This window comes from Poromitra crassiceps, assembly GCF_964638095.1.
Source record: "Poromitra crassiceps genome assembly, chromosome: 11".
NCBI lineage: Eukaryota > Metazoa > Chordata > Actinopteri > Beryciformes > Melamphaidae > Poromitra > Poromitra crassiceps.
The window spans coordinates 41,493,158-41,509,626 of record NC_139643.1 but is presented as its reverse complement, the minus strand read 5'-3'; the positions used below and the strand labels follow the sequence as shown (position 1 = coordinate 41,509,626).

Sequence of the window (16,469 nt, the reverse complement as noted above, 5' to 3'; positions counted from 1 at the left end):
TTTCATCAGCTGTGTACCTGAATCAGTTCAGATGTTTCTACTCTACTGTAGGGCGTTCTATTCTGCTCTGCTCAACACTCCAGCATCTCACTGTGTTCCAACTGTATTCTCTTCAGGAAATACAGACGTAGACGTGTCCAACTTAAGTAAGGGGAAATAGAAAAAAGAGGAAGTCACAGGTATTATTTATTTTCACAAACCGCAGTGCTCATGATGTAATTTGGTAGTAGTTGTGATGGAGGGGGGGGGGGTGGATCAGAGTGTATTTTTATTCTTGTATTCTCTTATTGTCAATATAATCTATTGTCAATAAAGGATCACATTACATGGGTTGTTGTAATACTGGCAGCTTTGTGGCTCATAAAATCACAGCTGTTACTGAAGATTTTGTGCGACGACTTCACACACTAAAGCTCAGCATCATTGTTGAACATTTTAAGTTTCATTCCAAAGTGAGACAGCAGGAACAGTCAGTCTCATTGTTATAGCTGACCTGAGGAGGTTCACTGAACACTGGGTTTGAGACAACAGTGACACATGATCAGAGACAGACGTGTGGCATTAATGACAACCACGTTCAGCGGCGTTTGCTATCAGAAGCGGATGACAAACTGACGTTGGCAAGAGCAATGAAATTAACAACCTCCATGGAGACGGCGGCTAAAGATGTAGACGAGGAGCTTTTTCCTGAAGGGAGATTGTTGCTTTTTCTGCTGGCTGGTTTTGTGGGACAATAATAACCTTTGCTTCTGGGCATCTTTAGGAGTGAAGTAGCACTTCATACGGTGGCCAAGAGCACAATCTATCATATGGAGGTGAAAACACGGATTGACGTAAAAACACATCAATGGCGGGGAATGAGTTAACATATTTAAATTTATGTAATATTGACCTAGAATATGAATTAGAATATAGGATAGTAGAAACTGTGTTGTCATGCTGCGATGCTAGCATTACTTATGTCAGCATGCATTTTGAGCTGACCTAAGAGCTGTTAGGATCCTGCTATCCACAAGGCTTGGTCAGTGTCAAAGGTTGGGCTTTGCTAGGTGTCAAAATGGCATAAGTGTAAGTGCAGTTACACCCTTTTGAGTAAACAAACCCTACTTTTGCTGTCTTTGCAGTGTGTGTGTGTGTGTGTGTGTGTGTGTGTGTGTGTGTGTGTGTGTGTGTGTGTGTGTGTGTGTGTGTGTGTGTGTGTGTGTGTGTGTGCGTGCGTGCGTGCGTGCGTGCGCGTCAACTGCCCATTGCTTGTCCCCTTGTAGCCTACTGTACAGTATAATGAGGTGCTGTTGTCCAAAGTAAACCAAGAGCCAGTAGACATTTCTCCTGAAATACTAAATGTATTTTTATTTTTTTAAACAGTGTCATCAATTCTCAAACTCATTTGAATATCAAATAGAATCTTACATTTGCTGCTACATTTCAGATAGAAACAGCATCACATAACACTGATTCTTATCAATAGAGAATATCTGTATGAGGGCTTTAATAAACCTTTTCAGATATGTGCAGTAAAAACACAACTCACATCTATCTGAGTGGTACAGGTGCAGCATGAATGACAACAGAGGATCAGTAAAAAATTAACAGTAATCTCTACGCACAACAGAGTAAAGTTGCTCTGAAGCCAGAAAGCTACTCTTGATCTAATCCTCTTTCTGATTGGGCTACTGGCATTTCTTGCCTGAATAACAATGCTGACAAAATACTTCACAAAAGCAGCAGCAGGCAAATCCAATAGTTGTTTTGAATTCAGGCCACAGGCCACACTTGCTGTTGGCATCTTTTCTCCAGGCAGTTGAGTGATATGAATTTCTATTCCCACTCTTTCCTCGTCAAATTAAATCTATAGCATCTGGTAAACTGCTATATTGTTTTTTATCTTTAGATTTTACAACTCAATACATCTGCTCTGGGGCTGTTGAGCTAGATAGAATTTTGATTCTGATTCCTTTGACAGGACAGCTAGAAGTCTGTTTAGTAGCGGTCAGACAGAAAAGAGGAACAGTCCGGCAGGCCTGGTTGTCAGCCGCTATAGGACGAATCAGCGTGACGTCACTTGACACCCAGAAATGCGGAACCCCGCGGCAGTTAATAGTATGAGTTGTGCCAAACAAACATTAATATCTCAAAAACTATACATCACATCACTTGTATATTTCGACCTTGACTTGAAGTTCAAGTTCAACTTCAAGTTTATTCGTATGTCCCAGAAGGGCACTTTGTGTTGCAGCAAGACATAACAACATAGAAAACAGGCATAACATCAACAACTTCCTGGATAAAAACATAAAAGGATAAAAACATAAAGTGCAGACAAAGTTAAACACAATATAAGTACAAAGTAGCAGTTTAAAGTGCCAGTGATCAGTGCAAAGTGCAAGGCTATAGGCCAAAGTGCCAAAGTGGTCATTTTGTCACTCGTTTTGTCAGTCGGCAATACACAATTACAAGAAATAAAATAAAAGCTATAAGTACATATTGTATAAAATAATGCTGTCTAGCAGCAGCAGCCTACAGTGTATAAAATAACCTCTTGTGATGAAAAGGGACTGTGTGTGCGTGTGCGCATGTGCAAGCACAACACTCCTATATAGAAAGCATGAACAGACACGAACAACATCAACAACACGATCAAGGCAAACTTCTTCTCCCAAACCATTAACTTATTGTATTGAAGGTTTTATTGTGAATAATTTGTGTGCATTCATAGTTTGTAAGATCCCAGCACATTACTTGAGGCCCATTCTGACTAGGACAGAGATATAGCACCCTTCTCTGAATCAACATCAGTGCTGTATTTAGTTTTGCTGACACTAGATGGGGCTGTACCATGACACAAAAAATGAGCTGATACAAGTTGAGGGAGGCTCTTCTGCAGAACAGGTGAACATCTCCCTCTGCCAAAACAACCAAACAAGCCTAACTATCAGTATAACTTACATGTAAGTCAGATCAAACTCTGAAAGGTCCCCCCCCCCCCCCCCCCGCCCGGGCATGGACAGTATCCCATATATGTCACTTTAAATGACTTTTTTACTTTGCACTTTATACGTTACATCTGTTTTTCTCTATTGCTCTACTATTGATGTGACCACTGTGCTGCATACTTGACATGTGTAAACCTGCTTACTGTGACTATTAAAGTGAATCTTGAATCTTGACTGAGGGCTATGAAGCACTGCAGAGATGAACCCCCACTCTTATCCTACATGTCCTGTGAGTGAGACCCAACCAACCAATAACCTTCACCCCCACTCTACCATACACTAAAACACTACATTATTGTAATCATATCATTTTGAATGCTGATGCTTTGAGAGACTGTAAAGTAATTATTCACAATGTATTTAAAAGGCAATTTTGCCCCTCGTTATCACTAATTGATTGTGATTCAAGCTGTATCTAGTTGAAAACTTTTATATTTCCTTTTGCACCTATCAGGGCTTCCTCTTTCCCAGGAAGAATTCCCTGGCACACAGGAACTGATGCCTTTTATGTTTCCTGCATGTTTCCTGTTTGGAATAAATACAAGACAGGAGAAGTTTACAGTGAATGTCTTTAATTATGTTGAGCCAGAGCTTACATTGAGCACAAAACACCAAAACAATGATCACCAAAGCTTTAACCAAAATGAAGAAATATTATCAGTAAGTTTCAGGCTGATACAAATAAATTCTGACTTGACTACATCTCATTGCATTTTGAATATCATCTGTTACAATGTTGTAATCTTAAGAGCAAAATCCAAACAGCCATCACACATCCTCATCATGCTATCAGTACTCTGTCTCCTCATTTCTTGCAGTACCTTTCCTTCACTGCTTTTCTCCCCCTGCTGGTCAGGGATTCAACACAATTGTTACAATTTGACAAAGAGGAAGTATTCAAAAGGTTTAGAAAAAGACATGAAAAGACATCAGCTGCAGCAGAGCATCACCCATCTCCAGGTCCCTTCTTCCTCTCTGTCTGTCAGACCAATCCACACCCTCCTCTTTAGTCCAACCAGGAAGTCCTGTTTGTGGAGATGCAATTAGATGGTTCACGTACATGCACGCACGCACGCGCACACACACACACACACACACACACACACACACACACACACACACACACACACACACACACACACACACACACACACACACACACACACACACCTGTTCCTCTTTGCTGTTGATGATGACCAGATCAACTCCTCTCTGCAGACAGTCCTGTCTGCTCTCTTCCCAGGTTTTCTTCTCATCAGAGACGTAGTACCAGTGGGATTCAAATTTATTTTTCCAACAATTATAATTTTGGGCTGCAACAAATCAACACAACAAAACAAAACAAGACATGTATGTTAAATGATCACACTCACATAAAATAATAACTATGTGAACTGCTTTCATAATGATACTGTATCATTTAAATTATGATCAAAATTTACTCACCCTGGGACTGGGTACATACACTCTCTCCCAGGCTGTTGCAACTGGTCTGTAACAGTTCTCTATCCTTAGTCACGTTGTTGTAACTGGTCTGTAACTGGTCTCTCTCCTTAGTCAGGTTGTTGTAACTGGTCTGTAACTGGTCTCTCTCCTTAGTCAGGTTGTTGTAACTGGTCTGTAACTGGTCTCTCTCCTTAGTCAGGTTGTTGTAACTGGTCTGTAACTGGTCTCTCTCCTTAGTCAGGTTGTTGTAACTGGTCTGTAACTGGTCTCCCTCATTAGTCAGGTTGTTGTAACTGGTCTGTAACTGGTCTCTCTCCTTAGTCACCCTGTTGCATCTGGTCTGTAAGTGGTCTCTCTCGTTAGTCAGGTTGTTGTAACTGGTCTGTAACTGGTCTCTCTCCTTAGTCAGGTTGTTGTAACTGGTCTGTAACTGGTCTCTCTCCTTAGTCAGGTTGTTGTAACTGGCCTGTAACTGGTCTTTGTCTCTGGTCAGGTTAGCATCGTCCACCCGCAGATTCCTCTCCTCGTTCCTGTTGGTTTTGTCCTGAATAACTGCCATAGGAGATAAACGACATGTTGGGGGATCATTAACATTCACATGACTTATTTAGATGATCTATAACAGCATCACCAAACTGAAAACTCACATTGGAGTCCCAGGCTGATGATCCCAGCCAGGAGGAGAAGACACAGCAGCCCCAGAAACACTGTGGCAGCTCGGAAAGGATTCCTCTTCTCTGAGCTTAGAGTGACTGGAGTGACTGTGGACACAAATGAACTGTGTTGGGGAACGTTGCTTTTAAAAGTTATTAGTAAGGCACATTATTAGTTATGGTACAAACCTACAACTTGCACTGCCGAGTGGACCATCAATCATTTCAAAATGCAACACAATAGTATGCTGTTTTTAAAACAGTAAGCAAATGTCATTAAATATGAAGACTTAGCTTGCACTTTTACAATTAGTGGCATGTTGTCTGCATAAGATGCTGTGAGATTTTCTCTATTTTTTTACATTTCAATATTGGCTATTAACAAAAATGGAATGATCCATGATAAAAACATGAAAAAATAACATTCAAATTTTAAAAGTAACACATAACAAAAACTGAAAATGTGTCACTAGTTGCCACAAAAAGGATAGATACTGTAGATAGATAGATAGATAAATACTTTGGTTTTGACCCCCAGCAGTGTCCGGTGGCGTACTCTCCTCCACCGAGGGGTTGTCATAAATCCTCATCCTCACGCTGTCTATGGTCTCATAGATGTCCACAGTCCTCTTGGTGAGGTCTAACTTGGCGTACAGATCAGCAGCAGACATCACTGTAGAATCACCGTGTTTTCATCAGCTGTGTACCTGAATCAGTTCAGATGTACTCTACTCTACTGTAGGGCGCTCTATTCTCCTCTGCTCAACACTCCAACAACTCACTGTGTTCCAACTGTATTCTCCTCAGGAAATACAGACGTAGCGATGTACTGTACAACTTAAGTAAGGGGAAAAAAGAGGAAGTCACGTGTATTATTTCTTTTCACAAACCGCAGTGCTTACGATGTAATTTGGTAGTAGTTGTGTTGGGGGGGGGGATCAGGATGCCTCTTTATTCTTGTATTCTCTTATTGTCAATATAATCTATTATCAATAAAGGATCACATTACATGGGTTGTTGTAATACTGGCAGCTTTGTGGCTCATAAAATCACATGTGGTGGGGAAGTGTACGTGCTACGTATGGGATGTGTCTCAGCTGGGTTCTGTAAACCTGTACATTTTTCTTTGTCAGAGTTACTGAAGATTTTGTGCGATGACTTCACACTAAAGCTCAGCATCATTGTTGAACATTTTAAGTTTCATTCCAAAGTGAGACAGCAGGAACAGTCAGTCTCATTGTTATAGCTGAACTGAGGAGGTTCACTGAACACTGTGTGTTTGGGACAACAGTGCATCACATGATCAGAGACAGACGTGTGGCGTTAATGACAACCGCGTTCAGCGGCGTTTGCTATCAGAGGCGGATGACATGGAAACAGCGGCTAAAGATGTAGTTGAGCTGCAGCAAAGGGTGGAGGGTCCTGTTCATAAAGTTAATTAGCATTACTTATGGACGGCACGGTGGCTCAGTGGTTAACACTGTTGCCTCACAGCAAGAAGCTCCCGGGTTCGAACCCCGGTCCGTCCCAGGTCCTTTCTGTGTGGAGTTTGCATGTTCTCCCCATGTCCGTGTGGGTTTTCTCCGGGTGCTCCGGTTTCCTCCCACCATCAAGAAATACATGTATGTTAGGGTTAATACTCCTATCAGTGCCCCTGACCAAGGTACTGGCAAAAGAACTGGAGTTGGTCCCCGGGCGCTGCACAGTGGCTGCCCACTGCTCCTAGTTCTAGGAAGGTTCCTAGTAGAGGATGGGTCAAATGCAGAGGATGAATTTCCCCAAGGGGATAAATAAAGGATAACTTAACTTAACTTAACTTTATGTCAGCATGCATTTTGAGCTGACCTAGGAGCTGTTAGGATCCTCTACCCACAAGGCTTGGTCAGTGTCAAAAGTGGGGTTTTGCTAGGTGTCAAAATGGCATACCGTGTAAGTGCAGTTACACCCTTTTGACGGGAAACAAACCCTACTTTTGCTGTCTTTGCAGTGTGTGTGTGTGTGTGTGTGTGTGTGGGCGTGCGTGCATCTACTGCCGATTGCTTGTCCCCTTGTATAGCCTATACAGCAGGGATACTCAACTTGCTTTGCCCGGGGGCCACTTTAGTGAAATGATAGAAGGCCAGGGGCCAGTTAATAAGCAAACAATATACATTTTTCTGTAGCGGATTGTAGGTTTTTGGGGTGTCCGCCGGAGTTTAGTCTGACAATGTTGTGCACACCGGATAGTTAGTTAGGTTAATTTAATTAGGTTAAGTACATACATAAGTGCCTGGGTAGCGAGCAGACAGCAGTATTTGACAATTTAGCAGCTAAATTATAGATTATTGAAAGATATTCCATATTCCAGACTGAAATGCTATAACAGAAGTGGAGTATTGGCCGGAATTAAATGAACATTTGGACACTTATTCAGCGGGTATCTTGCATGTTGCGTTCAGGTGCACTGTAAAAAAAGAAAAAAAAGAAGCAATTCCATCGCGGGCGGCCCGCGGGCCACAAGTTGAGTATCACTGCTGTACAGTATAATGAGGTGCTGTTGTCCAAAGTAAACCAAGAGCCAGTAGACATTTCTGCTGGAATACTAAATGTATTTTTTTATTTTTTTAAACAGTGTCATCAATTTTCAAGCTCATTTGAATATCAAATAGAATCTTACATTTGCTGCTACGTTTCAGATAGAAACAGCATCACATAACACTGATTCTTATCACTAGAGAATATCTGTATGAGGGCTTTAATAAATGTTTTCAGATGTGTGCAGTAAAAACACAACTAACATCTATCTGAGTGGTACAGGTGCAGCATGAATGACAACAGAGGATCAGTAAAAAATGAACAGTAATCTCTACGCACAACAGAGTAAAGTTGCTCTGAGGCCAGAAAGCTAATCTTGATCTAATCCTCTTTCTGATTGGGCTACTGACAATTGTTTGCCTGAATAACAATGCTGACAAAATGCTTCACAAAAGCAGCAGCAGGCAAATCCAATAGTTGTGTTTTGAATTCAGGCCAAAGGCCACACTTGCTGTTGGCATCTTTTCTCCAGGCAGTTGAGTGATATGATTTCTATCCTCACTCTTTCCGGGTCAAATTAAATCTATAGCATCTGGTAAACTGCTATATTGTTTTTCATCTTTAGATTTTACAACTCAATACATCTGCTCTGGAGCTGTTTAGCTCGATAGAATTTTGATTCTGATTCCTTTGACAGGACAGCTAGAAGTCTGTTTAGTAGCGGTGAGGGAGAAAAGAGGAACAGTCCGGCAGGCCTGGTTGTCAGTTGCTCTAGGACGAATCAGCGTGATGTCACTTGACACCCAGAAATGCGGAACCCCGCGGCAGATAATAGTATGAGTTGTGCCAAACAAACGTTAATATCTCAAAAACTATACATCACATCACTTATATTTTGACCTTGACTTGAAGTTCAAGTTCAAGTTTATTCCTATGTCCCAGAAGGGCACTTTGGGTTGCAGCAAGACATAAAAACATAGAAAACAGGCATAACATCAACAACTTCCTGGATAAAAACATAAAAGGGTAAAAACATAAACATAAAGTGCAGACAAAGTTAAACACAATATAAGTACAAAGTAGCAGTTTAAAGTGCCAGTGATCAATGCAAAGTGCAAGGCTATAGGCCAAAGTGCCCGTTTTATCACTCAGCAATACACAATTACAAGAAATAAAAGCTACAACAGTACATATTGTATAAAATAACGCTGTCTAGCAGCAGCAGCCTACAGTGTATCAAAGAACCTCCTGTGATGAGAAGGGACTGTGTGTGCGTGTGCGCATGTGCAAGCACAACACTCCTATATAGAAATCATGAACAGACAGGAACAACATCAACAACACGATCAAGGCAAACTTCTTCTCCCAAACCATTAACTTATTGTATTGAAGGTTTTATTGTGAATACTTTGTGTGCATTCATACTTTGTAAGATCTCAGCACATTACTTGAGGCCCATTCTGACTAGGACGGAGATATAGCACCCTTCTCTGAATTAACATCAGTGCTGTATTTTGTTTTGCTGACACTAGATGGGGCTGTACCATGACACAAAAAATGAGCTGATACAAGTTGAGGGAGGCTCTTCTGCAGAACAGGTGAACATCTCCCTCCACCAAAACAACCAAACAAGCCTAACTATCAGTATAACTTACATGTAAGTCAGATCAAACTCTGAAAGTGGTTCCCCCCCACCGGCCATGGACATTATCCCATATATGTCACTTTAAATGACTTTTTACTTTGCACTTTATACTTTGAGTCTGTTTTTCTCTATTGCTCTACTATTGATGTGACCACTGTGCTGCATACTTGATGTTTGTAAACCTGCTTACTGTGACTATTAAAGTGAATCTTGAATCTTGACTGACAGCTATGAAGCACTGCAGGAGATTAAGCCCCGCCCCCACCCTTATCCCACATGTTCTGTGAGTGAGACCCAACCAACCAATAACCCTCACCTCCACTCTACCATACACTAAAACACTACATTATTGTAATCATATAATTTTGAACGCTGGTGCTTTGAGAGACTGTAAAGTAATTATTCACAATGTATTTAAAAGTCAATTTTGCCACTCGTTATCACTAATTGATTGTGATTCAAGCTGTATCTAGTTGAAAACTTTTATATTTCCTTTTGCACCTATCAGGGCTTCCTCTTTCCCGGGAAGAATTCCCTGGCACACAGGAACTGATGCCTTTTATGTTTCCTGCATGTTTCCTGTTTGGAATAAATACAAGACAGGAGAAGTTTACAGTGAATGTCTTTAATTATGTTGAGCCAGAGCTTACATTGAGCGCAAAACATCAAAACAATGATCACCAAAGCTTTAACCAAAATTAAGAAATATTATCAATAAGTTTCAGGCCGATACAAATAAACTCTGACTTGACTACATCTCATTGCATTTTGAATATCATCTGTTACAATGTTGCAATCTTAAGAGCAAAATCCAAACAGCCATCACACATCCTCATCATGCTATCAGTACTCTGTCTCCTCATTTCTTTCAGTACCTTTCCTTCACTGCTTTTCTCCCCCTGCTGGTCAGGGATTCAACACAACATTACAATTTGACAAAGAGGAAGTATTCAAAAGGTTTATAAAAAGACATGAAAAGACATCAGCTGCAGCAGAGCATCACACACAGCGCACAGCGGCCAAGCTGCGGGTGGGGAGCCCGCGCAGCTGCTCTCCTGTAAAATCTACTAGGGGTATACTAATACACTTACACCCCTTTGATGCCAAGCCATTTAAGTAAATATTAATAAAGGGCTATCAAATCAAAGCTGTTTTGAGGAACTGTCACACCTTCATCTCACAGATCCAGTTGTTCTTTTCATGACATTTCTGGTCATTCCATGTGTTTGGTACCTGTAGCTCAACACAGTCCTCGTTGTTAGAATTATCAGGCTGCCTCCCTCCCCAGTACCTGAAACAGGAGGACAAGGAGTCAAACCCTGTGGTGAAGACATCATCCATACTGTAGCTACAGTGCCTCTGAAATCTCACACCAATGAGTCGGAACAAATTAATGTGATCTGATCTTACGATGTGGTCAGAGATGATCCATCCACCCATCTCCAGGTCCCTTCTCTCTCTCTCTCTGTCTGTCAGACCAATCCACACCCACCTGTTTAGTCCAACCAGGAAGTCCTGTTTGTGGAGATGCAATTATTAGAGGGTTCTCACACACACACACACACACACACACACACACACACACACACACACACACACACACACACACACCTACACACACACACACACACACACACACACACACACACACACACACACACACACACACACACACACACACACACAGCTACACACACACACACACACACACACACACACACACACACACACACACACACACACACACCTCTTCATCTTTGCTGTTGATGATGACCAGATCAACTCCTCTCTTCAGACAGTCCTGTCTGCTCTCTTCCCAGGTTTTCTCCTCACCAGAGACGTAGTAACAGTGGGATTCAAATTGAGTCCAACAATTAGACTTCCGGGCTGCAACAATTCAACAAAACAAAACAAAGCATGTATGTTAAATGATCACACACACTCACACATAAAATAATAACTGTGAACTGCTTTCATAATGATATTTAACTTGTGATCAAAATGTACTCACTCTGGGTACATACACTCTCTTGCAGGCTGTAGCAAATGGTCTGTAACTGGTCTCTCTCCTTAGTCAGGCTGTTGCAAATGGTCTGTAACTGGTCTCTCTCGTTAGTCAGGCTGTTGCAACTGGTCTGTAACTGATCTCTCTCCTTAGTCAGGTTGTTGTAACTGGTCTGTAACTGATCTCTCTCCTTAGTCAGGTTGTTGTAACTGGTCTGTAACTGGTCTCTCTCCTTAGTCAGGCTGTTGCAACTGGTCTGTAACTGTTCTCTCTCCTTAGTCAGGTTGTTGTAACTGGTCTGTAACTGGTCTCTCTCCTTAGTCAGGTTGTTGTAACTGGCCTGTAACTGGTCTTTGTCTCTGGTCAGGTTAGCATCATCCACCCACAGATTTCTCTCCTCGTTCCTGCTGGTTTTGTCCTGAATAACTGCCATAGGAGATAAACAACATGTTGGGGGATCATTAACATTCACATGACTTATTTAGATCATCTATAACAGCATCACCAAACTGAAAACTCACATTGGAGTCCCAGGCTGATGATCCCAGCCAGGAGGAGAAGATACAGCAGCCCCAGAAACACTGTGGCAGCTCGGAAAGGATTCCTCTTCTCTGAGCTTACAGTGACTGGAGTGACTGTGGACACAAATGAACTGTGTTGGTGAACGTTGCTTTTAAAAGTAATTAGTAAGGCACATTATTAGTTATGGTACAAACCTACTCGTTATTAAACTCAGTCAAAAGCATGTGAGAGCAATACAACTTGCACTGCCGAGTGTACTGTCAATCATTTTAAAATGCAACACAATATTATGCTGTGTTTTTAAAACAGTAAGCAAATGTCATTAAATATGAAGGAGACTTAGCTTGCACTTTTACAATGAGTGGCATGTTGTCTGCACAAGATGCTGTGAGATTTTCTCTCTTTTTTTACATTTCAATATTGGCTATTAACAAAAATGGAATGATCCGTGGACAAAAAATAAAATAAAAAACATTAAAATTTTAAAAGGTAGCACATAACAAAAACTGAAAAGGTGTCACTAGTTGCCACAAAAAGATAGATACTGTAGATAGATAGATAGATAGATAGATAGATAGATACTTTGGTTTTGACCCCCAGCAGTGTCCGGTGGCGTACTCCTCTCCACCGAGGGGTTGTCATAAATCCTCACGCTGTCTGCGCTCTCATAGATGTCCACAATCCTCTCCTCCCTCTCGCCTCTCTGATATCTAACTTTCTTGGTGAAGTCTACCTTGGCGTACAGATCAGCAGCAGACATCACTGTAGAATCACCGTGTTTTCATCAGCTGTGTACCTGAATCAGTTCAGATGTACTCTACTCTACTCTACTGTAGGGCGCTCTATTCTGCTCTGCTCAACACTCCAGCAACTCACTGTGTTCCAACTGTATTCTCTTCAGGAAATACAGACATAGACATGTACAACTTAAGTCACAGGTATTATTTCCTTTCACAAACCGCAGTGCTTACGAATTTGGTAGTAGTTGTGTTGGAGGGGGAGGGGGGGGGGGTGGATCAGAGTGTCTTTTTATTCTTGTATTCTCTTATTGTCAATATAATCTATTATCAATAAAGATTACATGGGTTGTTGTAATACTGGCAGCTTTGTGACTCACAAAATCACAGCTGGACAAAAGCACCTTCCTGAGCACATGTGGTGGGGAGGTGTACGTTCTACGTACGGGATGTGTGTCAGCTGGGTTCTATAAAACCTGTACATTTTTCTTTGTCGGATTTACTGAAGATTTTGTGCGACGACTTCACACTAAAGCTCAGCATCATTGTTGAACATTTTAAGTTTCATTCCAAAGTGAGACAGCAGGAACAGTCAGTCTCATTGTTATAGCTGAACTGAGGAGGTTCACTGAACACTGTGGGTTTGAGACAACAGTGCATCACATGATCAGAGACAGACGTGTGGCATTAATGACAACCGCGTCCAGCGGCGTTTGCTATCAGAAGCGGATGACAAACTGACATTGGCAAGAATGAAGGATCCAACTGCGCTTCAGCTGTAGGAACTGGCAGGTCCGGTGCATCACAGGAGGGATGCATAAATACTTAAAGGAATAAGTCTGGAGCAGCTCGGATCAAATGATGCCTTTTATTTAAGGTGCATAATAGTCAGACAACGTTTCGACGTGCATACATCTTCATCAGGTCTAACAGAGTAACAGGCAAGGAGAGCATTTAACAGGTAAGAAAAAGGGGCAGAGCTTACAATTAGCCAATGGCTTAGTCCTGCCTATTATTCAAATAGCCTCAAACAGAGCCTTTGCAATCAGCAAAGTGAGGAGGCAAAAATAAAAGCCTGGAGTAAGATTAAAATGTACAGTGCATTATAGGGGGGGAGGGGAAATAGGCTATAAAAACAAGGTACAGCAGTTTATTAGTGAAGAGCCCAAACAGGCCTAATATAAGATTAAAATGTACAGTGCATTATAGGTGGGGGGAAGGGGGTAAGAGGAGGAGGGGGGAGGCTATAAAAACAGAATACAACAATATCAAAACCCAGGTAAAGGCCTAATAGAGGATGGACAGTGCATTATAGGGGGGAGGGGAGGAAAGGGGATTAGGCTATAAAAACAAAGTACAACAATAAAGGAGTAAAAACAAGACCAAGAAATGAAAGGCAGCCGATAAATTAAAGGAGACCGTCTAAAGGAAGGGGGAGAGGGAGAGTTCTTCATTGAGGCCTGCAGGCTCCAGTGTCTCCAGTGTGTGAATCCAAAAAGCTTCTCTGCATAAGAGTTTTTTAATAATGTTACATTGGCAAGAGCAATGAAATTAGCAACCTCCATGGAAACAGCGGCTAAAGATGTAGACGAGGAGCTTTTTCCTGAAGGAGATTGTTGCTTTTTCTGCTGGCTGGTTTTGTGGGCCAATAATAATAACCTTTGCTTCTGGGCATCTTTAGGAGTGAAGTAGCACTTCATACGGTGGCCAAGAGCGCAATCTATCGTATGGCGGTGAAAACACTGATTGACGTAAAAACACGTCAATGGCGGGGAAAGAGTTAACATATTTATATTCATGTAATATTAACCTAGAATATGAATTAGAATATAGGATAGTAGAAACTGTGTTGTCATGTTGCGATGCTAGCATTACTTATGTCAGCATGCATTTTGAGCTGACCTAGGAGCTGTTAGGATCCTGCTATCCACAAGGCTTGGTCAGTGTCAAAAGTGGGGTTTTGCTAGGTGTCAAAATGGCATAAGTTTAAGTGAAGTTACACCCTTTTGACAGTAAACAAACTCTACTTTTGCTGTCTTTGCAGTGTGTGTGTGTGTGCGTGTGCGTGCGTGCATGCGTGCGTGCATGCATGCGTGCGTCTACTGCCCATTGCTTGACCCCTTGTAGCCTACTGTACAGTATAATGAGGTGCTGTTGTCCAAAGTAAACCAAGAGCCAGTAGACATTTCTGCTGAAATACTAAATATTCCTTTTTATTTTTTTAAACAGTGTCATCAATTCTCAAGCTCATTTGAATATCAAATATAATCTTACATTTGCTGCTACGTTTCAGATAGAAACAGCATCACATAACACTGATTGTTATCAATAGATAATATCTGTATGAGGGCTTTAATAAACATTTTCAGACGTGTGTAGTAAAACACAACTCACATCTATCTGAGTGGTACAGGTGCAGCATGAATGTCAGCAGAGGATCAGTAAAAAATGAACAGTAATCTCTACGCACAACAGAGTAAAGTTGCTCTGATGCCAGAAAGCTAATCTTGATCTAATCCTCTTTCTGATTGGGCTACTGGCATTTTTTGCCTGAATAACAATACTGACAAAATGCTTCACAAAAGCAGCAGCAGGCAAATCCAATAGTTGTGTTTTGAATTCAGGCCACAGGCCACACTTGCTCTTGGCATCTTTTCTCCAGGCAGTTGAGTGATATGAATTTCTATTCCCACTCTTTCTGGGTCAAATTAAATCTATAGCATCTGGTAAACTGCTATATTGTTTTTGATCTTTAGATTTTACAACTCAATACATCTGCTCTGGGGCTGTTGAGCTAGATATAATTTTGATTCTGATTCCTTTGACAGGACAGATAGAAGTCTGTTTAGTAACGGTGAGGGAGAAAAGAGGAACAGTCCGGCAGGCCTGCTTGTCAGCCGCTATAGGCTAGCAGCCTCCAGTGTTTCAAAGAACCTCTTGTGATGAGAAGAGACTGTGTGTGCGTGTGCGCATGTGCAAGCACAACACTCCTATATAGAAATCATGAACAGACACGAACAACATCAACAACACAATCAAGGCAAACGTCTTCTCCCAAACCAGTAACTTATTGTATTGAAGGTTTTATTGTGAATAATGTGTGCATTCATACTTTGTAAGATCCCAGCACATTACTTGAGGCCCATTCTGACTAGGATGGAGATATAGCACCCTTCTCTGGATTAACATCAGTGCTGTATTTAGTTTTGCTGACACTAGATGGGGCTGTACCATGACACAAAAAATCAGCTGATACAAGTTGAGGGAGGCTCTTCTGCAGAACAGGTGCACATCTCCCTCTGCCAAAACAACCAAACAAGCCTAACTATCAGTATAACTTACATGTAAGTCAGATCAAACTCTGAAAGTGGTCCCCCCACCGGCCATGGACATTATCCCATATATGTCACTTTAAATGACTTTTTACTTTGCACTTTATACTTTGAGTCTGTTTTTCTCTATTGCTCTACTATTGATGTGACCACTGTGCTGCATACTGTACTTGATGTTTGTAAACCTGCTTACTGTGACTATTAAAGTGAATCTTGAATCTTGAATGAGGGCTATGAAGCACTGCAGAGACGAAGCCCCGCCCCCACCCTTATCCCACATGTTCTGTGAGTGAGACCCAACCAACCAATAACCCTCACCCCCACTCTACCATACATTAAAACTAAAACTACATTATTGTAATCATATAATTTTGAACGCTGATGCTTTGAGAGACTGTAAAGTAATTATTCACAATGTATTTAAAAGTCAATTTTGCCACTCGTTATCACTAATTGATTGTGATTCAAGCTGTATCTAGTTGAAAACTTGTATATTTCCTTTTGCACCTATCAGGGCTTCCTCTTTCCCGGGAAGAATTCCCTGGCACACAGGAACTGATGCCTTTTATGTTTCCTGCATGTTTCCTGTTTGGAATAAATACAAGACAGGAGAAGTTTACAG

At 41.4% G+C, this 16,469-nt stretch overlaps 1 protein-coding gene across 1 annotated transcript in view; it reads right to left on the bottom strand.

The window, feature by feature from the left end:
* Positions 1–16,469, bottom strand: part of LOC310785026 (uncharacterized protein) — a gene marked incomplete at both ends in the record, with an annotated part of 30,165 nt that overhangs the window by 2,810 nt on the left and 10,886 nt on the right. Inside the window, 2 exons of the mRNA XM_083646026.1 lie at positions 4,513–4,905; positions 11,303–11,615. Coding sequence (XP_083502152.1) covers positions 4,513–4,905; positions 11,303–11,615 — 706 coding nt within the window. The remainder of the gene's footprint in view (positions 1–4,512; positions 4,906–11,302; positions 11,616–16,469) is intronic.